The sequence below is a fragment of the Equus caballus genome, chromosome 27, assembly GCF_041296265.1.
Source record: "Equus caballus isolate H_3958 breed thoroughbred chromosome 27, TB-T2T, whole genome shotgun sequence".
Taxonomy (NCBI): Eukaryota; Metazoa; Chordata; class Mammalia; order Perissodactyla; family Equidae; genus Equus; species Equus caballus.
In genome coordinates, this window is record NC_091710.1 from 25451324 (window position 1) to 25472525 (window position 21202).

Genomic DNA, 21202 nt, shown 5'->3' on the forward strand with positions numbered 1-21202 from the left:
ATTTGGTTTGGTTGGCTTTTAATGATTCCCTCTTGAACTGTGAGGAGAGTCTTATGAAAATTCCCATTTTACAATTTTTTTTTTATCTATATTACAATCACCTTAAGTTCCTCAACCCTTAGTAAAGTCCATTAACAGTCTGATGTGATGCTGATGTGGAAGATGAAAAAATGGAAATCTGGCTGCTTGGTGCTCATGGGTCAACTAATGCCTCTTCAGTGCAGCAGCATCCTGCCAGCCTACTGAGGTCCAAGATGCGGGAAATTCTGTTGTGCAGTAGTAAGGGAGGGGAGGAGCTTGTGAGCCAGAGGGGCTGAACGGACAATTTTTGTAAGGTGCAGCACCACTTCCCCGATTTATACGAAAGGTAAGTGCCATCTGAAGCAGAGAAGGCTGATGCTTGGGTTATAGATAAAGTGCAATCTTTGTGTCAGAGATGCCCTTGTTCCCCACTGTGGCCCAGGGAACTCACAGTCTCATTAGGCATAGAGGGAGTCCTCTGTACCTGACCACTGATTATAGCTCTTTCAAAAGAACCTAAGGTCTGTCTGATAAGATCTCCTTCTTTTCAAGGCTCAAATCCTGTTTGAGGACTCCCTGGGTACATGGTCATTGCATTGCCTTGTCTCTTCAGACTAATAAGCACCATTTTTCTCTTGAAATTTTTTCAGTTCTAGAACGCATAATTTATTGATTTTCTAAAGAAGACAGCTGTGCAGAGCTTATTCCTCAAGAGAGTATCTCTATTTACTAAGGGAATGACAAGACATCCTTATCCCTGCATTCTTTCTGTGAAGGAGCTGTCCACTTATTTCCTGTTCTCAGGGGGAAGTGCTGATCCCACCCTCCACCCCCAATTTCCAATGCAATGTTGAAATTGAGCCCACAACAGCTTCTAAAATCTGCTAATGCTAGAGGCCCACCTGAAATTCTCCACTGTCAGCCTGAGAAACGGAAATACTCCACACACACTGTCAGCACTTGCTATGCTTTCTTGGAGTCATAAAACACAGGCCTCTGGTCGTCCTTGACATTTAACTTAACTTTCTTATTTTTCAGATACAACTGATTCTAAAACTTTCAACTACTAAAACTTTTATTCTTAACGAGTGCAATTAGGATTCACTTATAAGAAAACACACTCTCTTTTTTTGGTGACTTTCAATTTATATTCAAACATGACATACAAAATTTCTAATTTGTAAGCTCGGTTTCCGTAACAGCATCATTGGAGGCACAATTTTGCTCAAGATCCTGTGATCTACACTATACCAACCTAGGAACTCTAGAGTCAGAATCTTGGAGCATCTTAAAGCTCAAGGTTTTAGAAACGTCTGAATCTGCTTGGACCTTCCAGTCTGCCAAAGGCCTCACCACTCCACAATCTTTCACTTTAACCTTGGACTTTCCTTGCCTAGCCTCTGAAAGCATGTGAGTTTGCCACTCTGGGTTTTATTTCAATTCCCTGGTTCTACAGTTGAGAAAAGCAGATGGCAAAGAGAGGAAACGACTTTCCTGGGGAAGCCGTTCTGGAAAACAGATCACAATTTCCTGCTCTCTCACTACACTACTCTCCCTTTTAGACACACACTTTGTACTATGGCCAAAATCAACATTCACCACCAAAGAGAAATGGAGAATCTGTGATTCTCCCAGTGTTTTAGAAAGAAGAGTTGTTTGGGAATGGCAACAATTTCTTGTCTGTTATGCGTGTCCATGTAGGTAGAAAGTTCCCCTAAATTCAATACCAAGTGTGGCCCACCTCCAACTAACAGATAGGAGAAAGCTGAAGACGCTGTCCAGATCAGAAACCTCGTCTCCTAGCTCAAGTTTCTACCCGAGTCCGCAGAGAACGGACCGGAAGTGGCGTGCAGCCTCACGGAGGAGGGAACTACGAATACCACCGAGAAAGGTGCAGCCTTTAAAAAGTTCCCCTCCTAGTTGTGCGTCCGCCCGGTTCCGTGGCCGACGAAGGGGTGGGTAGCCGACGTCTTGAGCGGCGCTGGACAGCTGGTGAGATGCCGGGCGGGGGCCGCTGCCCGGACTGCGGCTCTACCGAGCTGGTGGAGGACTCGCACTATTCGCAGAGCCAGCTGGTGTGCTCCGACTGCGGCTGCGTGGTCATCGAGGGCGTCCTTACCACCACCTACAGCGACGAGGGCAACCTCCGAGGTACCCTTGCCGGCCCTTCCGGAGCCCCGGGGGCAGCCTGGGGCGGGGAGACGTGGGCCTCGGAGTCCTCTGCTCTCCGGCCCTCCTCATGTCACGCGCACACTTAAATAGGGGAGAAGACGACCCGAAGTGAGAGAGCGAGCTGCAGGAGCTCAGGGACTGCCGTTCCCCTGTGTTTTCCTAGCGCCCAGCATGGTATCTGGCATATAGAATCGGCATAATAAATATTGAATAAATGAAACAGAGAGAGAGAAAGTTGCACTCAGTTTACCTAGTCTGGCCATGGTGGGTCAATTCTTTATGAATACAGCGTATACTGTTATCCCTAAATAGTTTCTAGCACTGATTGGCAAAAGCATCCTTTTTGCTTTGCTTTCCAAGCCCTTCAGCAGGGCAAGCCCTCAAAATCTGCAGCCGGGAAAATTGCCTGGATCGGATGTACAGGAGGGACGGCTGAAAATCTGGAACACTTGGAGCTGCCCCGATGCAGCCCTCATCTTCCTCCATCTCTGTGTGTGTGATACTGCTCGTGGACGTGGAAAACCAGATGGACCTTGAACATGCGTGGATGGGCACCTCTGTGAGACAGGGAGCAGATGCATAGTGCTTTGAATCCTGCTCCCTGCCTTTGTGTGGTGTGAGGGCAGGGGTCTGGTAAATAAAGGCTAAACAAGCTATCTCTTGTCCATTATCTTACAGAAGTCACATATTCCCGAAGCACAGGGGAAAATGAACAAGTGAGTCGCAGCCAGCAACGAGGTGAGAATCAACTTTTTATGACACAGTGGCTTTAAAGAAAATTCTCCTCATGGTCCATCCCATCTGCTTGCTTTTCCTGTTTGCAGCATTACTGTGTAGGGTAGAGCAGAAGAGAATGGTACTTAGAAATAAAGGGTGGAGATGCTTCTAAGAGAGGTGGCAATTCAGTATAAGGTTTGGCTTTGCTCACGGGTGTGTAGGAGGTACTGAAGGAGCCCACATCCAACTTTGGCTTGGCCGTGAATCAAACCAGCCTCTGAAAAAATGATGGGCTGAAATATGACTCCTGTCCACAAATTTCTTTGTGCCTTTAGAAGGACATCACCAAGTGTCACTCCTGTCGTGGTAGAAAGGTACATTGTTCGTGCATCTGGTATCAGAGGCAAGTTTAGCAGAAATCGCTAGGAGCTGCACAGTAGCTCCTTTGACCTCTCTAACTCTTGCCGTGGGTTTTTCTAGGTCTCCGCCGAGTGAGAGACCTTTGTCGAGTTCTGAAGTTGCCACCGACATTTGAGGACACTGCAGTTGCCTACTACCAACAGGCATACCGGCACTCTGGCATCCGTGCTGCCAGGCTGCAAAAGAAGGAGGTCTTGGTCGGGTGCTGTGTCTTAATCACCTGCCGGCAGCATAACTGGCCTGTCACCATGGGAACCCTCTGCACCCTGCTGTACGCAGATTTGGATGCATTTTCTGGAACCTACATGCAGATAGTGAAGCTTCTGGGGCTGGACGTGCCGTCCCTGTGCTTGGCAGACCTGGTGAAGACCTACTGTAGCAGGTACCCGTCTAGTGGGAGACACGGGGAGGGGATGGGTCCTTAAACCTGAATCCTTTTACCTTTGGCTGTCTCTTTTTGACAAAATCTCATCTAAAAGGATGTGGCAGAAAAATCTATTCTCTCTCCCCTGTGCCTAGTCCTAATAAGGTATATCTTGTTTTATATTTCTAGAATGCTATAATTTTCAAGTCCCTTTGCTCACATAGCAACCTAATGATGTAGGAGAGTGGGCATTAGCCTTGGCACAGGGCTGCTGAGTTGCCCCACTCACAGTGTGCGTTGACTGTGTGGCTAGATGCGACAGCCCTACCTCAGCAGGATCATCTGCAAATGGAGCTGAAGATGACAGAGCTGGAGTTAAAAGCTAACTCTTTTTTTCTTTTTTGAAGTAGCTATGTTCTTTTTTTCCCCTGACAAATACAGTAGAGAGCAAAGGGTATCGGTGTCAAGTAGTTTTGGCTTTGGAACTTGGTTACTTCCTAGCTGGATGACTGTGGGCAAGTTTTTCAACTACAAATGCATATAACAGGGTGTAGAGTAGATTAAAAGAGAACTTTTATAAAGCACTCAAATAATGGCCAACAAATGTTAGCTCCTTTCTGCATTCTCCTGCCTTCACCTCGCAAGAACTCTCATCCTGTTTTCTCTCAGTACCTGTATAAACTTGCTGCCCAGCAAGCTTGCGTGTTGCCAAGAGGATACAATAGCTTGCCTCTTGAGCGGACTGCTCTTTCTCACTTTGGAAGAGCAGCCCCCACATAGGCATTGAGACCAGACCCTCATTTTGGTTATTTCAGCTTCAAACTGTTCCAGCCCTCCCCATCTGTGCCAGCCAAATATGTGGAAGACAAAGAGAAGATGCTGTCGCGAACACAGCAGTTGGTGGAGCTGGCAGATGAGACGTGGCTAGTGACCGGGCGGCATCCCTTGCCTGTCATCACTGCTGCTACCTTCCTGGCTTGGCAGTCGCTGCGACCTTCAGATCGACTGACATGTTCCCTTGCCCGATTTTGTAAATTGGCAAATGTGGACCTGCCCTACCCCGCTTCCTCTCGCCTGCAGGAGCTGCTCGCTGTGCTGCTGCGGATGGCTGAGCAGCTGGCCTGGTTGCAGGTTCTGAAACTTAACAAACGGTCTGTGGTGAAGCACATCGGCGACCTTCTGCAGCACCGCCGCACGTTGGTCCGCAAGGCCTTTCGAGATGGAACAGCAGAGACGGAGCCCCAGGAGAAGGAGCTGCAAGAGCAAGGACAGGGGCAAGGACAGGGAAAAGAGGAGGTGGGGGGTAGTTCCTTAGATTTGCCTGAGGGGAAGCGACCAGCTAGTCCTGCCCTTCTCCTCCCCCCCTGCATGTTGAAGCCCCCGAAGCGGACCTGTCCCATGCCCCCTGTCCCCATGGTCACCGGAGATGAGAATATTTCTGATAGTGAAATAGAGCAGTATTTGCGTACCCCTCAGGAAGTTAGGGACTTTCAAAAAGCCCAAGCTGCTAGCCGGGCCGCCACGAGTATTCCTCACCCTCCCTGATGCACATCTGGGGGGCACTTCATCCCATCTGACAGCAGCTCGACAATAGGCCTGTCATATCCAGAGAAATAAGTGCATACAAGTTCTTAGGTATTGTCTTTCTCGTTCAAAGGCACCGAGAGGGGCTCTGCAGTTCATTGGGTCCAGGTCCTGGAGCAGAAGTCAGGAGGAATGCAGCGAGGCCTTGGTTGGAGGGAGTCCCATCCCTTGGTGCCAGAGAGCGGGCTGCATATATTCATATCCCGTGGGATGGCCTTCCTCTTAGACTGTTGGGAGAGTGGCGGCTCTCTCCTGCTCCTGGTTTGAATTGGATACACTACTGCTCCAGGCCTGGCGGGGCCTCCCTGCTGGTGTGGAGCCGTTGGCATTTCCAACGGCATCAGCCCTCAGAGGACAGGACCTGGGCAGCTCGGCCCTGTGTCGTTCACAGGCCGTGGTGGGTTCCTGTGTACGGTGTCATGAGATCCTCTACGTCATAACAAAAGGACTGTGGGTGGACTAAGGCTATAGCTCAAAGGGCTTTGCAAAATTTTAATATATTAAAACAAGAGGCATCTGCTAGAAAACATTCTATTGTATAAACCCGAGCTTTTGAAAACATGTTTTCTTTGGCGCTTTTCATCCCCTCCCTCCCCTCTCCCCAGCGTATTGCAAAAAGCTCTCCAGTGCTAAGGCATTGGCAGGGTATGTAAACAGCAGCCAGCATACGTGGAAGAATAATACAAAGCTTTTTTTTTTTTTCTGTCTAATATTGTCTGTGCAGCAAGCATAAATAACAGGATCCATCCCAAGGCGTGTGGGTTTTCTCCCCTCCCCTGTGTCTTTCGCCTTGGTGATCAGGCTGGGGTGACATGGAGACTGGGAGGGGACCTGAACCAGGCGTAGTCTTCCTGTTGCTCTTCACAAGGCCCAAGCTTCCCTCCACTTCCAGTGGGTCCTGTAGGAAAAGGCTGGTGTTTGCTCTTTAGGTTGGGGAAAATATGAGTGCTGGTGTTTTAAAAGTAGTGAAGGTGCAGGCCCTAGGTGAGCTGCGGGGACCCTACCCACTGCCTCAGGGGGTTGGCTTGGGCTTCCATGAGGCAGGAAGCTGGTTTGATATTTTGGAGTTTCTCCCTAATATGGAGCTAGAGACCGAATTTCGGAAGAGTTCTTCCAGGTGGCCTTATGGAGGCAGGGAAGTACTCCTCCTCAGTCCCTTGGTGTTGGAAGGCACGTGGGGGTGTGGGTCTGGTAATTGAACAGTAAGTGCTTCTCCGACACCACCTGCAGCCTCGTGGTGAGCCCCTTTTCAGAGCGTTGTTTCAGGACTGTGTTTAAGGCGTGACTACCTCCAGCCCCATATCTAAGCACTGCTCTCTGCTTCCATCAATCATCCCCGGCATCTGGTAGAGTCAGCTTCTTGGGGGTAGGGCCTCGGCTTTGTCCTGAAGTGCCCCCTGTGCACCCTGCTGCATGCTTTGTGCACCACTCCTGTGGGAATGGTGTCTAGCCCTAATTGTGCACACTTTTCTCCTGCCCCATTCCATAGGACTAGTCGATATCCAAAGCCGCCTTTCACACCGCCCCGCCTTCTCCTGTTGCATAGTTAACCTGAAAAGCAGCACCTTGTTACCTCCCATGGGTGCTGGTCACCTGGCTCATCTCCTAGGCTGGCTTCCTAGTTAGCCAAAAACTGGGTGGGAGAGAGGCCCAAGCATCTAGGCACAGGTGGCTGACTTCAGAGGAGGGCGGTGACGAGAGAGCGGCGTTCTCGAGTTCTCATTCCCTGTGTTTTCCTGATCAGGCTGCCGATGAGGCAGTGGGGACAGACGCAGGGAGTACCTCAGGAGGAGGCCGCCTGGGCTGGGCCGTGCACCTCCACTCTGTCACTCCACAGACAGGACCTCCCCTCCTACCCTGAACAGCACCGATTTGACTGCCAAAACGAGCCTGGCATGGGAGGGGAGTGTATCAAGCCTGTGGGCCTGGGATTGTCTGTCGCTACTCCGGGGGGATGGCCCTCCTGGCAGTGGCAGGCCTCTGCCTATCCTTTGCCCCGCCTCCAGGACTAAAGCTGGTGAGCCCAGGTGCAGCCCTGGCACCTGCGCCTCCGACCGGTGACGTACGCATAGACGTCTTCGAGGGCCCGGAGGGGCCGCCTGTGGCCAGCCTGCCCTAGAGCGTCGCCCGCCCCCGCCCTAGACGGTGGTCTCGCTCTTCCAGAGGCCCGTCTTCATGCAGCCGGCTCCGGGTGCCTCGGCTCCCGCCAGGGTGATGTCGTCGTACTTGCCGCCCTTGGGGGCGCCGTTCAGACTGGCCGTGTGGAGCGGGTACGAGCGGCGCTTGCTCTCCTTCTCGGGCGCGCCGGCCCCGCCGCCCCGGAGGTTGTCGCGGCTGGCGCTGCGGCGCTGGCCCGGCCGGCCGGCCTCGGCGGGCGGCGCGGCGCTCGTGTCGCTGCCCTCCGACGGCGTGAGCACGGGCTCGCCGTCCAGCGCGGGGCCGCCGCCGGGGCTGTCGCGGCTGCTGCCCGGGTAGCTGTCGCACGGGCTGTTGCGCAGGCTGCCGCTCTCGCTGGACGGCGGCTCGGGCGCCCCCGCCGCGGCGCCCCCGCGTAGCGCCCGCAGCCGGGGCTTGCCGCCCGCCTCCCCCGCGCGGTGGCCCTTGGCCCGGCTCTTGTGCGCCCGGCGCCCGTGGTGCACATTGTTGGGGTGGCGGGGCGCGAGGCCCCCCCGGGCGCCCGGGGCCTCGGGATCCCCTTCCCCTCGGCCCGCGCCGCCCGCCTCGCAGCCCTGGCTCTGGGCCAGCTGCAGGTTGGTGAGCTTGCAGGGGCCTAGCGGTGGCGCGTGGCCGCTGCTGCCGCTCGGCGAGGACTTGAGCGAGGGCGGCCCCTCTCCGAACACGGGCGAACCGTCCTCCGGGGCGGTGGGCACGGCCCGGGGTGAGGCGTGGGGCGCCGCGGCAGGCGGGCAGCAGGCGCGCCAGGAGGCCCTCACGTCCCTGCGCCTGGCACAGTGGTGGGTGAAGACGAAGAGGCCTAGGGCAGAGGCTGCCCCTCCGTACAGACAGCTGCACACCACCCGGGGCAGCCAGCGCTGGGACACGGCCAGAGCGCCGCAGGCCCACATGGCCAGGTACAGGAAATGCGTGGTCACCAGCGCCCCCAGCTGGACTCCCGGGGAATAGAGGCCGTCACCATCCTCCGGGGGTCCTGGCGTCACCACCCCAGCGCTCCCAGTAGCCAGAAGGGAACCCGAGTCACTCAGGAGGGGGCCGCTGTTCCTGAGCCTGGTGGGACCCCTCAGCTCCTCCCCTGGCTCCAGGGAAACCCTGCTGGTGGCCCCCTTTGGGCTCTGTGCCAGGGGACCCCGTAAGCGCAGCCCTGCACACAGGAAATAGATCCAGGTGATCAGCAGAATCAAAGCCACCGGGATGTAGAAGGCTCCTAGGCTCGGACGCCACACCAGCCAGCAGCTGAGGGGAGACACAGGCAGTGGATGAGGAGGGGGAGCATGTTTGAGGTGGGGCCCATAGGTTGGGTGGCTGGGGAGATAGAGGAAATGGTGAGTGGGGAGGCAGAGACTGGCTTAATTAACATGCATGGGCTGGGGTTGGGTCACTGGCTGGGTGGGCCTGACAGCTGCCCTTGCCAGTGGAGTGGAAGGCATCAGTGCTGGGGTGGGTAGGTGGCAGGCAGGCAGCGACGCTCACTAGGGGCTGTGGTCCCGGTAGTTGTGAATGTTGACAGCAGCTGTGATGCCACAGATAATGAGTGGGATCCCTCCAGCGATCAAATAGAACCTGGAGAGGAATGGGGTTTGGGGGTCAGAGAGATGGGCAACAAGCGGGGAGGAACCTGGTGCTCAGAACCCGTGACTCAGGGTCTCTGGCCCATCCTCTTTCCCTCTTAAATTCCGTCAGATTTTTTTCCGGGGATTGCAAAGCTCCAACAGGGCAGGTTCAGCAGGCAGGTCGCTAGGGGCCTTGGCCATGACTGTTCTAAGGGACAGAGGCTAGAACTGCCCTCTCTCGCTGTAAATAGTGCAGAAGTCAGGGGTTCCCAGAATGCCTGCCCAATGTCCTTTGGAGTCACTCCCTTCCCTGGCTTTGTCATGCCTCAAAAGTCCTAAGGATGTACCCACTCCATGGCGTTGGGCAACCTGGCGCCACCCAGGGCCTTGCTGTTTTTGTCTTTGGAGAGTGATCTCCTGCGACCTTGGACCCTGAGAGAACAGTTTGGTGTCCTACAGCCCCCTCTGAGCCCTTCCCCACTGCCACGCTGACAGCTGGAAGCATGTACCGGAGCATGGGACGGGGGGCAGGTGGGGCTGAGTCCCCTTCTTGTGGAGGGGGCGCCCTCCAGGTGAGCTCCTTGTGGAGGACGCGGGCCTTCACACCCATCCAGAGCAGTGTGGACAGTGAAGAGTAGTGCAGAGTGATGCCCACCTGTGGGGTCAAGGCACTGAGGCTGGGGGACCAGGCTGCTACTACTGCAGCTTTCCCAGAGCCTCAGCCCAGCAGGGTTCTCCCACTCCTCCCATATCCCCAGCCCCCAGCCCCACCCAGGTCCCCCCCAAGGTTCTGTCCGTGCTGTTACCCTCTCTACTTCTACCCCAGTGTTCTCTCCCACTCTGGGGACTCTCCATGACCCTGTCCTTTCTATTTGGCTCATTCTGACTTCCCCTCCATTGCAGGTCTCCACTGTCTACTTTGAAGTCCTGTCTCCTAGTTTCTCTGCTTCTTACCACCCCTAACTCTCATGCCCTGCTTCCCCCTCCACCCAAACAAAGCGGGACACAGAACAATGAATGGAGCTGCGGTCCATTACCATGAACTCTCTTTTCTTCCCCTGCACCTCCCTACTCTATGCCTAGGCTGCCAACACTAATCTCGGAGCCCTCCCACCCCCACCCCAGCCCCTCTGCTTACCGCCTGGCAGACCATCTGGTAGTTGGTAAGTGCGATGCCTCCCGCAAAGACGGCGGAGGTCATGGCCATGTGGAAGCACAGGTTCAGCAGCATGTGCCAGCCCTTCCGGGACACATGGATGGAGCTGCCCCAGAAAGAGTCTTTAATTAATGGGCCACCCAACCCAAGGTGAGGCCCATGGGGTCTCAAGGCCATTGGGGGAGCCAAAGCAGGGAAAGCAGATATCTGTGTGCATGCATGTGTGTGAATGTGATAGAGGCCCCAGGGCAGGAAGGCCTTAACCCCCGAAATATGTTTCCCAACCCCAGAACCTTTCAATAAAATGCTAGGCAAGAGCCTGGGAAAGTTCTGTGGACCCACATGGGAAGGGAACACTTGCCAGTACTTAGAGACCCATGGCTGTCCCACCAACCCTCCCTGCCGGCAGGAGCTCCCACCTGTGGTTGAGGATGTAGGTGATGATGGTGGAGAAGAGGCAGAGCAGCAGCAGGGCTGTGCAGGGGTACACAACAGGATGCAGCCCTGCCCCTGAGCCCCCCACCTCCCTGGGGAAGGCACTCAGCTCCTAGAAAGAGTAGGAAAGAGGAAGTGAGTATTAGGAAGCCAGGAGCAGAGGCCACCCTGTGGAGTTCTGGCCAGTCCCCGGGGCCAGTTTTCCTTTTCCCAAGCCCCATCAGCTTTGATCCTCAGCTTTGGCCCTTAGTCCATCAGGGTAGACAAAGATGTAAGCGCCACAACTTCTACTCCTGAAAAGTCGGTCTAGCTGGTGTTAATAATCTGCCTTTCTGGGGACTTTTCAGATCCCCAGCCTGAAAATCAGAGATGAGGAAAGAGGGGGAAGGTTCTGTCTATAATCCAGCTGCATGCCTGATCAGGATCTGGGAAAGTGGGGTGTGAAATGTGGCAAAGGAAGGGGAACTGGACAGGGGTGAATGAGGAGGGTGACCAGAAAGGAGAAATGTTCCCAGATTTTTTTAATCTACTGTAACAGTCTGGGTCTCAGAGAGTGCAGAATGTGAAGACTAGGCTGGGTAGTTCCACACCCATCTCTCTCGATGTGGGAGTTGAGTCAGGACCTCCCTGTCTCCTGAAAGATGAAAAGGTGTAGGGGAGACCAGAGGACATGTCCCCATGATTCCTGACAGTGATGAGTCCTGATAAGGCTGCTGTTCTTTCTGAATTTCTCTGTGGCCCCCACCTCGACCTCACACACATTCCTCGCTCTCTTGTCCTCCCACCCCCAGCCCCCACTACACTCACCATGAGCACGGCCACATTGCCCAAGTGCTGGCAGTGCAGGGAGCTGACGTTGGGCTGGCTGGAGCGGAGCTGGCAGCCTTCGGAGCTCCAGCCCCCAGGGCCCCCTGGCCCCTCCTGGCTCCACCAAGCTGCCACGGGTTCAGCGCCCTCAGCCCAGTGCCGCAGTGAAACGGCCACTGGCTCCGTCAGGTTGCCCACGCCACAGCCACCTACAGGGGAGAGGGAAGTCCACACAGGTCTGCATGAGGCTGTGGGGAGACTGGCTCGGGGTAACCAAACAGCAGCAGCAGCAGCAGCAGCAGCAGCAGCAGCAGCAGCCGAGCATACACTGAACGCCTGCCGGGCAGGGCTTGCGCTGGGATTGGGAGACATGGTTAGATGCCAGATGCAGGCCTGCCCTCCAGGTCCCCAGTCTAACTGAAGACACAGGCATGAATCCAAATAAAAGCACTGTGAGGTGTCTCACTCTAAGTGCCAAATGAGTGGTGGTGATGAGTCCCAAAGAGAGGACTCCGGGGTTGGGGTCAGGGACAAGAAGGTAGAAGGTAATGCAGAGGGCATGAAGGCCCACGGGGAGAGGAACCAGGAGGGCACCCCTGAGAGGGGAAGTTGGCACCAGGTTGGGAAGGTGGGATGAAAGGAGACCAAGGTGGGTCAAGGGTTTGTATTTAGAGCCCTTCTGAAATGTGACACATCTGGGATATAAAATCCAGTGTCCTCCGGAGCCTTTTCTTCACCAATCCCTCCCTTTCAGGGACGTCTCAGCCCCCATTCTCCTTGGAAATGGTGAGGGGCCACAATCCTCTGCTGCCTCCACCAGGGCGCTAGGGGGCGCTGTGGGAAAGGGAAGGGCGGGATGAAGGGGCGCAGGGCAGACACTCGGGAGGTATCCTGCGAGGTGCCAGGAGTTTGCTCCCTTACTGGTTCCTGCAAAGATGACGGGGGTGGCCACGCCGCGCCTCTTGCCAGGCCCAGCAGCTCCAGGGCGGGAGGTGTTGCCGTGGCTGCGGAAGAGGCGTCCGTTTCGGAAGACGAGCAGTTGCAGGGTGCAGTCTGGGGGGACTGGCGGAGCCAGGGCAGCAGGAAGCGACGAGAACAGACTGGGTGGCAGCTGGATGGAGGCCAGGGCCACGCTGTTCTGGGGGGACATAGGAGTTCCTCAGAGACCCCGGGATCCCTTAGGACTCTGATGTCTTCCAGCTTCTCTCCTGGCTCCCCTCTCCCCTTCTCTGGATCCTGCCTCCTCTTCCACCACCCGCCTCCACCAGGCACCTGCATCTCAGCACCTCGCCTTTTAGCAACCTCCCTCCCCCAAGGCCCACCTTGATGTGGAAGGATGACAGAGAAATGTTGGGTCTCCCGGTGGTACAGCGGAAGCGGAGCTGCTGATCAGCCAGGGGCTCCGGATCTGGCGAGGGATCCTGGCCTGGGCCTGCAGACCGTGCTCCTGGGGCTCCTGCCTCCCTCCTCTGGAAGGCTGTGCAGGTCAGGCCCACGTAGCTGTGCGGCTTGATGAGGTAGGCCTCCAGTGCCACATTCCTCGAGTTCTAGGGACAGGGAACTTGTCACCCCACCACTAGAGATATGGCGGGCCTCTCTTGACTTCTGCAGATCTGCACAGGCTGTGTCCCACTACTGTTCCTCACTCTCTTCTCGAGGCCTCGCAGTCTCATGTCTGTCATGGAGTCTCCCCAAACCCTGGTCACAGAGCTCTCCTTCCTCCTACGGCCCTTCCTCTCCCTCACTCACGCCCTGCCTTGCATCCTGCTCACCTCTTAACTCGTTCTGCTGCCCCAACTAAGCTGCAGAGCAGGTCCACGGCCACCCTCCTTGTCCCTCCTAATGTGCCTAGCACAAGATCTTGCACGTAGAAGGTGCTCTGCTGTGCTTGTTACCTTGTTCACCACCCACCATTAGAAATGCCACCCTCTCCTCAGGGAACAGAAGTCTCCAGTACTCCTCACTGCATCACAGCGCTGCCACCCTGCTGCGCTGTCCTCCTGTCCCTTCTGCTTCTCCTCCTGTTTACGTCCATTGGGCTAACCCTACTACTCAGTTCCCCACCATAAAGTTTCCGTAACTTCTCCAGTGTCACTGGCCTCCTCTCCTGTGCTCTGCCCCCGACCACTTGGAATTTGATTCCACATGATTGGGAACTTGGTCATGTTTGGTGTTCTTGCTCGCTGGGTGCATGGCAGGTGCACACTTGGAGGACTTTGGAGGACTTGCTGCCTGAGAGAGAAGCGTTTCCCTCCTGCATGACAAGGGCTGGCCCCAGTTGACTCTAAGTTCCCTCCCACTGCTTGGTCCCCAGAGGAGCTGCCTCCCAGCTGACCCACATTACCACAGAGATGTGCTGGGCGTGGGGGCTCAGGGCGGCCCCCCCAATGCGCTCCAGGGCACCCACGATGCCACTGCAGGCCTTGTCCTCGCGCTGGGCCAGCCACAGCAGGTGCTCGTCCACCAGCATCAGATTGCTGGCCATGTCCACCATCACCTCCACCAGCTAGGAGGGGCAAGGAGTCACTGAGGGCAGGAGTAGGGTTTGGAACCCAGGGGCTGGGGCATGAGAAGCCTGAGTAAATGGGAGATGGGTGTTCCAGGGCCCCCAGAGGCCCAGTTGAATCTCACCTCTTTGATCTGGTCCACATAACCCAAAAACTTCTGGATCATCTGAGCAACATAGACCACATCCATCATGTCAGAAAAGCTAGCGGCCTCAGCTGTGTATACTCGCAACTGGTGGGCCAGGGTCAGTGCATTGGAGGCGTTGATGGGCATCTAGGGGTGTTGGAGAAAGAAAGGGGATCGTCCAGTCTTGCTCCTTCTCCCCCAGAACTACCTCTAGGGGCCCCCTCTTCTGTGCTGATGCTCAGGGTGACAATGCCCGGGGAGAGGGGTCTAGCCCATCAGCTGGGTCTAACAAGACAGGAGGCACATATGTAGCAATGAACTTGTCACGACCAAGACTGCCCACTCCTAGGAATACTGGCCTAAGGACAAGGGGATGATCTCATGCTGTCTGTGTTTCCCCTTTGAGGGCTGCCCTTGATGTATTAAGGGTAAAGATGCTTGGGGTAGCCCACACTTCCCTAGTACGGCCTTGGGGGTTCTGAATTCCCTGGAAGAAGGAAAGCTAGAGGAGAAGAGCCCCATGGCCCCTCACTGTGCCCGCCAAGGAGCAGAGGAGCAGCCGTGAGGGTGGGCTCCCCAGGCCTCGTGGGGCCTGCAGGTTTCTTCCCGTCCCATTCCCCAGACCCAGAGCTGATGGGCGGGCCCCGCCCCTCGCCTCTCCCGGCCTCACCAGCACGAAGGTGTAGAGCACCCGGGTGATGTCATTGGTGTACAGACAGTGGGAGTAGTCCCCTGGCTCCCAGCGGCCAGCTCGGTCACACCGGCGGGAAGCCTGGGTGCCTGGGGCCCCCCCGCTCAGGGGCACTGAGGTGAAGGGGTACTGTAGGCAGGACTGGTAGGCTGTGATGCCAGCCAGAGTTCGAGGCCACCTGGGGGCAGAGGCGGGAAGTTGCGGATGACCCTGGCTCCTCAGGGTAACGGTCCCTCCTCTGCCCTTAGAACTGTGATGCCAGACCCCTTGCGACCTGGGAGAAGCATGCAGAAGACAGGGTTTGGACTGGGCTTCAAGGGGTTCCCAAGCTCCACCTTTTAACTCTGTGCTTGTTTGGATAGTGCTGTCACAGGTGCTATGGGGGCTGGACTTGGAGTCCTGAGTTCAAGTTACTTATCCTTTCTGGGCCTCAGTATTCCCAGCTGTACAGTGGGCAGAATAATACCTGCCCTGCCTAAATGAGCCAGCCATTGGGATATTAAAATGTGATACTCGCTGTGAGAGAGCTTTGTAAACTGTTGCTATAAGGAAGCAAATAAAAACCTGTTGTTCCGTGCAGCACATCTCAGATGGTGATTTTATACAAAAAGATAAAGGTCTCTAAATACAGCAGCGGGACTTGGAGCTGAATGATGAAAAGAAGTTTTTCTCCCTCTTAGAGCAGATGGGGAGACCCTGGTTACCTGTGGTCTCAGATGCAGGTGTGGGGACTTGGGGGGGTGGGTGGGTTGGGGGATGGTGGTTGGGTCTCTGCGGCAGTGAGCTGACCGAACCTGAAGTCCCCACGGTTGTTGGCGACGCGCTCGGCGGGGCAGTAGGAGGCGGAGGTCTCCAGCACCACAATCTCCACCTTCTTGCTGGCGTTGCCCTGGACCGTGGACACGGAGCACTCCCACTCGCCTGAGGCCCACACGCCGATGTGAGACAGGGTCAGCTCACTGCAGGCGGGCGGGCGGAGGGCTGGCTCGGCGAGGCACTCTCGGCGGCCGAGCCACCTCCCTAGGAGCCCCTGGCCCGTCCGCCCCCAGGTGCCCTGTCCTAGGGCGTGCAGGGTACGAGCTCCAGCTTCTTTTATCTTTATTGAGCGAGGGACACATGTGCGTGCTCCTTTAATTCTGATTGGCCTTATGATATTGTTTTTCTGAGCTTCAATTTCCCCATCTTTATCATGGAGATAATAATACCTCTCTTTCAAGTCTACCAGAGAGATTAAGTTCGATAATCCAGGTGAGAGCCACTATATACGTAGTAAAAGCACTAAAGAAATGCCAGGTATAAGCATTTTTTTCCTATCAGGCATTTAATTTCTATTCCTTATCCAGACCATTTATGACTTAGTCCTGGATTTCTGTAAACACACATATACACACCGGCACACTCTCACACGTGTGAACACACACCCAGGAACATGTCTGGCACAGCTCCTCTGGGGGGGAGGGGTGTGACGGGTCCTGTGGGGTCCCCCACCCCCTGGGCGAGAGGGACAGCTGGGCCTGTACCTGGTGATGAAGGTGCAGTCGTGGATGAGGCTCTCGGCCAGCAGGATGCCCGCCTGCTCGTCGCCCTCCATGGGGGCCTGGTTGTGGTACCAGCGGATGCGGGTGTCGTTGCCCAGGTAGCTGGCGGAGCACTGGAAGGGCAGCCGGTCGCCCTGGAACACCACTTGGCGCAGGGATGGGATGAGGTGGTGCGTGTGCAGCTCCAGGGCCCCCTCTGTGGGAGGAGACACCAGCAGTGAGGCCGAGCACACAGGCGTGTGTGCCACACGAGTGTGAGAATCCAGCAGGGGCAGGGCCAGGCCCCCTCTGTCTGGAGCCCGCTCCGGTGGGGAAGGAAGAGTCTCCAGAGATAAGAGCACAGGAGAAGAGCAGGCAGGTTTTGGACAAACAAATAAAAGCGCTCCTTTCCACAACACACTTGTCACCCCAAGAGGTGGGACCAGATGAAAACATAAACAAAGCAGCAGCCCCAAAGGAAGTTCAGAAGAGCTGATGGAGGACTGGCCCCCGTGGGATCTGAGGGAAAGCATGCCCTGGCGAACACGCCCACCACCCAATAACACTTCAGCAGAGGGAGCCTTGGGTCAGTGGGGGCCCTTTGGGAGGGAACGGGGGGCCCGAGGGGCAAGCAGGGTGAAGATTGGCTCACCGCAGCGCAGCTGGGCCTCCTGGAGGCCAACCAGGGCCTGGGCGTGCAGGGCGCTGGGGTAGGCACAGAGTGTGCGCTCGGACAGCTGCAGGGAACGGTTCCGGGCCCAGGACAGCAGCCAGCGCAGGCGGCAGTCGCACGTCAGGAACTCGGTGCCGAAGTCCCTGCAGAGTGGGCACAGGGGCCATGGAGTGGAGCCGAGGAAGTGTGGGCTCAGGGGGTGGGGGTGGAGCACTAGGGAAGGACAGGCTGGAGAGGGCACACTTGTGTACGTGTCGCCACCACCACCACCTCAGGAATCATGGGAAGGCAAATATGGCGGAGTTTTAGCCATCATCTGTCCTGCCTACTCATAAGGCTGGCCACGGTGGTCACCATGCTTATGCGTCTCCCTCCTGGGCAGAGGAAGGAAGCAAGGGTCTGAGACGTTGGGCTGAGAAAAGATACTCACACAATCTTCAGGGCTGGCAGCTCATCAAAGACCCCAGGCTGCAGACTGGAGAAGATGTTTCCAGATATGTTTCTGCAGGGGGCAGGGGACAGTGAGTCGGGATCTTAGGGTCTCCCTGGGCCAGAGGAGGGAGGAGGGAGTGAAGAGAAGGCAGGGCCCTCTGAGGGTTTGGTGCTGTCTTCTTCCTCCCAGCCCTCCTCCCCTCTCCACCTGCCCCACTCCCTGCCCCTCACTCACAGTCGGAGAAGCCTGGGGAGGCCTAGGAAGGTCTCAGAGGTGAGACAGCCAATCCGGTTGTTGGAGAGATCTCTAGAGAGACACACACAACCTCAGCAAGTTGGCCACATGATAGCACATGGATCCGCTTGTGAGGGACACACAAGAGTGGCTGGGGATTGTGTGGGGAGGGGGTGAAAGAGGAGATGGGGTTGGTGCTGGAACTGTCAGGCCAGTATACCCTGTGGGGGAGAAGGGGCAGCTGTGGGTAGGTGAGAAGAAGGGGCAGAGGGAGAGTAGGAGGGGTGGCTGCTCATGGGATCCATGGGGCCTTCTCCAGGGGTAAGGGGAGGGTCGGGGCTCGGGGTGCAGGACATATGACACTCACAAGCGCTTCAGCTCCCCCAGGCCCAGGAAGGCGCCGGGCTGCACCGTGCTGATGACGTTGTTCCTTAGGTCCCTGTGGGAGGCAAGTGGGGAGGCCCTCACACCTGTTCTGCTCCCCTGGGGCAGGGCAGCCTCACTGTCCCCAGAGGTATTGGGAACTCAATTTCCTTCTAAATCCCTGCTCTCCTCAGCACTGGGTGGGAGGCTGGATGAAGGACCCCATCTCTCGGGCAGGTCTCCTCAGCCTCCCTGGCTACCGTGGGGGGAACTGGTCAGAGAGACCTCAGGGAGGATGTAGAAGCCAAGAGCCTGGATGGAAGGGCCTCGGATGAGGAAGCGGAACACGGCGGCAACAAGGAGTCAAGCGAGCACTGAACTAGGTGTCAGGAGGCCTCGGGTCCCACGTCCCCCACCTCCGAGCTGCTCTGACAATCTCCCAGGGCAGCTGTGAGGATCATTTGAAAAGGAGCGTTACAGTCTTTCGCAAATTGCTGTACGAAGGTAAGATCTTCTTGCACCTCGCCCTGGAGAAGTATTTTTACAGCTATTCTATCCCTGTGGATCTCACAGGTCATGCAGCTGGTTGATAACTGCATGGATGCTGGCCAGCCTCAGACTCCAGGGCAGGGCTGTAAATCCCCTGGCCCAGCCCTCCTTCTTCAGATGAGGAAGCTGAGGCTGAGGAGGGTCATCCGCCCACCTCCCCCCAGGGTCACCTAGGAGCCCACGGTGTTGAGAAGGCAGCAGGAGAAGCTCCACTTCTAGGGAGCTCCAGCAGGTCACAGACAGGACAGAAGATGGCGGTGCCCCCCAGGCCTCCACGGGCCAAGGGCCACCCACCTGGAGTGAATTGCAGCTGCGTTATCGGAGTATCTTCTGTCCCAGAGTCTGGTGGCTCCACTCAATCACACGGCCGGAGTGCAACTCACCAGCCCCTTCATCACCTCCTCCAAGCACAGCGGAGACCAGGCTGGAGGATGCCTACCTGGCCCAGCCCAACATGACACCAACAGCCCTCTGGGACCACTGAGGACCAAGCTGAGTGCTGGCCCACTGGCCTTCCTCGGCACCGCCATCCTCTGTGTGGGCACAGCCATGGGGAGAGGTGCCTGGATGACGGACCAGCCACTCACCTGCCTACTCAAGGGCCACCTGGGTCTTTCCTGAGTCAAACCAGAAGAGGCGTGGGCAACTTACCAGGAGGCCTCACTGCTCAGTGAGCCTCCCCTCCTGGGACCCTGGGATGGGGGCTGCAGCCTCCCTGCTTGCTCCTGCATTCCAACATCCTCCCCGCCCGCACCCAAGCACCCAGGAGGTCATGAGGCGGGAGCCAGGGTGGGGGATTCCTGGAATAACCAACATGTCAAAAGGGCCTGCGGCAGAAAGCAGAAGATTGACAGAAGTATCTGGAGTCAACCTGCTTTCCAAGGCCCTGCCACCCCCAAGCCCGGACGGAGGCAAAGGGCTCTTGGCTCTGCCCACCAAAGCCTCAGGGACATCTCTGGATTATGGGCAGGAGGGGGTTAACAGAGCCAGCTCCCTGCTGGGAGGAGAGGAAATGGGTGTCCAGGATGGGGAGGCGCCATCCCACCAGGGGGCCTGTTTTCGCACAGCCAGTCCCAGCTGGGGACATAAACACCCACAGAGAGAGAGAGAGAGAGAGAAACACCCTGCTCAGCCTGCCCATGGCCAGGGTCCTCATACCTCAGCTCCCTCTCACACCAAGGCCTCCATAACCCTGAGTCCCCTTGAGAAAGAAGGGAAAGCCACCAGAGGGGGCCCGCTTCCTGGAGGAGGGATGGCTTTCGTCCCCAGGCCTGCTGGGAGGCGCCCCAGTGCTTGGCGCCCACAGGGAACGTGCAAGCACAGACCCCAGCAGGCTCCTGCAGAGTGCAGATGGGAGACGGATGGGATAAGCGCCGCGCCTGCCCAGGGCTGCCCCACATCCCTTTTGCTGCCCAGACCCCTGCCCTCATGGCCCCCTCCTCCGATGCTGTTCCAGCATGTGCCCCCTGGCCCCTGTTGGGGTCTGGCCATTCTCAGGGCTCTGCCTCCCACCCCTATGCGGGGGACGGGCAGAGGGAAACACATTCCTCATTGTGTCACTTCCCTTCATGGGCTGCCAAGGGGCTGAGGCCGCAGCCCCCCGCCCCTTCCCTCTCTGCTCACTTGTGTTTATTCTCATTTCCTCCCCGGCCCCCCTCGAGAACCCCAACCCCGCCTGCCCCACTGATGCTCTGCAGATGGGAGCAAGGCGCTCGCTCGGGCCCCAGTCCCTTCCTGCCCTGGATTTCCTGCAGCCCGGAGCCATGCTGGCCTTCCGAGAGGAGAGCTTCCACCAAGTGCTGGCGTTCTTTCCCCCTTGCCTCATGCCTGGGCAGTGGCTTCAGGGGGACCACGGCAGCCCCTCCAGTGTCCTCTGAGTTGGCCCGCTGGCCCAGGCTGGCCAGTCCTGGGTCCTCTACTGGGGGCACAGGCCAGGGGCTGCTCACTGGATGGAGCTCTGACAGCCCCATGGGGTCTGGACCCCGGGCAGCTGATGCCTCCTGGCCCCTAAGGGAGGGGGAGCAGCTTTAGGGCTGCACGCTCCCTAGCGGCAGGCGAAAATGCCACCACATAACTTGGGGATTTTTTCTGGACCTGCGAGGCCCCTATAGGTAGGTGCTTCTGCACCTTCTTGCTTCGCACATCCTTTTGAAACTCTGATGACAGCTAAGTACTCCTGCCTTAGAAAAAAGCGCTACACCCAACTGTGTGCATATGATTTCAACCCAGGGCTCCTGGAACCTGGCTTACGGACCCCTGCCCTGGATTGTCTCATCTGATTCTTTCATTTCTTAGGTGAGGACACACAGACATTTCTACGATGTGGAATCTCCAGCCCCCTCTTTGCTGCCACAGAACCCTGGTCTTGGAACCTGGGGAAGGGGCAGCGTATGGCTGGAGCCTCCCCTCCCCATTACCCCTCACCCAACCCAGACCAGCTTGCTTAACTCTAGGCACAGCCCTCTGCCTGTATCTATGTCAATAGGGAGGAGACAGACCCCCTATGGCAGAAGTCAGTGGGGGACGGGGAGATTCCTGGGAGCAAATCACACCCACTGCCCTGCTTGGGAAAACAGAAACTCAGGAAGCTGAGTGTGAGCATGAGTGTGTGAGCACAAGCAATGAAACAGCACATTGATAAGTTGGACTAAATAAAAATTTAAAATTTTGGCTTTTTAAACTACACCATCAAGTAAAGGAAAGT

At 56.7% G+C, this 21202-nt stretch overlaps 2 protein-coding genes across 3 annotated transcripts in view; one reads left to right on the forward strand and one right to left on the reverse strand.

The window, feature by feature from the left end:
* Nucleotides 1–1881: 1881 nt before the first annotated feature.
* Nucleotides 1882–5988, forward strand: BRF2 (BRF2 RNA polymerase III transcription initiation factor subunit). Of its 2 annotated transcripts, XM_070253104.1 has the most exons (5): nucleotides 1882–2172; nucleotides 2872–2931; nucleotides 3391–3712; nucleotides 4510–4990; nucleotides 5352–5988. In XM_070253104.1, the coding sequence occupies exons 1-5, from the start codon at nucleotides 2019–2021 to the stop codon at nucleotides 5502–5504; spliced, it is 1170 nt and encodes a 389-aa protein (XP_070109205.1). In that variant the 5' UTR covers nucleotides 1882–2018; the 3' UTR covers nucleotides 5505–5988. The 2 variants fall into 2 exon arrangements, with proteins under 2 accessions (XP_070109205.1, XP_023486550.2); XM_023630782.2 differs by having other exon boundaries at nucleotides 1883–2172; nucleotides 4510–5988.
* Nucleotides 5745–21202, reverse strand: part of ADGRA2 (adhesion G protein-coupled receptor A2) — a 34583-nt gene continuing 19125 nt past the window's right edge. The window contains exons 3-19 of the mRNA XM_001915625.6: nucleotides 17954–18025; nucleotides 17587–17658; nucleotides 17350–17421; nucleotides 16899–17062; nucleotides 16250–16463; nucleotides 15524–15688; nucleotides 14709–14907; nucleotides 14036–14185; nucleotides 13749–13910; nucleotides 12727–12951; nucleotides 12326–12542; nucleotides 11405–11613; nucleotides 10582–10709; nucleotides 10145–10268; nucleotides 9516–9661; nucleotides 8927–9016; nucleotides 5745–8689 (exon numbers count right to left, since the gene is read on the reverse strand). Of these exons, the coding sequence (XP_001915660.6) occupies nucleotides 7417–8689; nucleotides 8927–9016; nucleotides 9516–9661; nucleotides 10145–10268; nucleotides 10582–10709; nucleotides 11405–11613; nucleotides 12326–12542; nucleotides 12727–12951; nucleotides 13749–13910; nucleotides 14036–14185; nucleotides 14709–14907; nucleotides 15524–15688; nucleotides 16250–16463; nucleotides 16899–17062; nucleotides 17350–17421; nucleotides 17587–17658; nucleotides 17954–18025 (3682 nt within the window). The 3' untranslated portion in view covers nucleotides 5745–7416. The remainder of the gene's footprint in view (nucleotides 8690–8926; nucleotides 9017–9515; nucleotides 9662–10144; nucleotides 10269–10581; nucleotides 10710–11404; nucleotides 11614–12325; nucleotides 12543–12726; nucleotides 12952–13748; nucleotides 13911–14035; nucleotides 14186–14708; nucleotides 14908–15523; nucleotides 15689–16249; nucleotides 16464–16898; nucleotides 17063–17349; nucleotides 17422–17586; nucleotides 17659–17953; nucleotides 18026–21202) is intronic.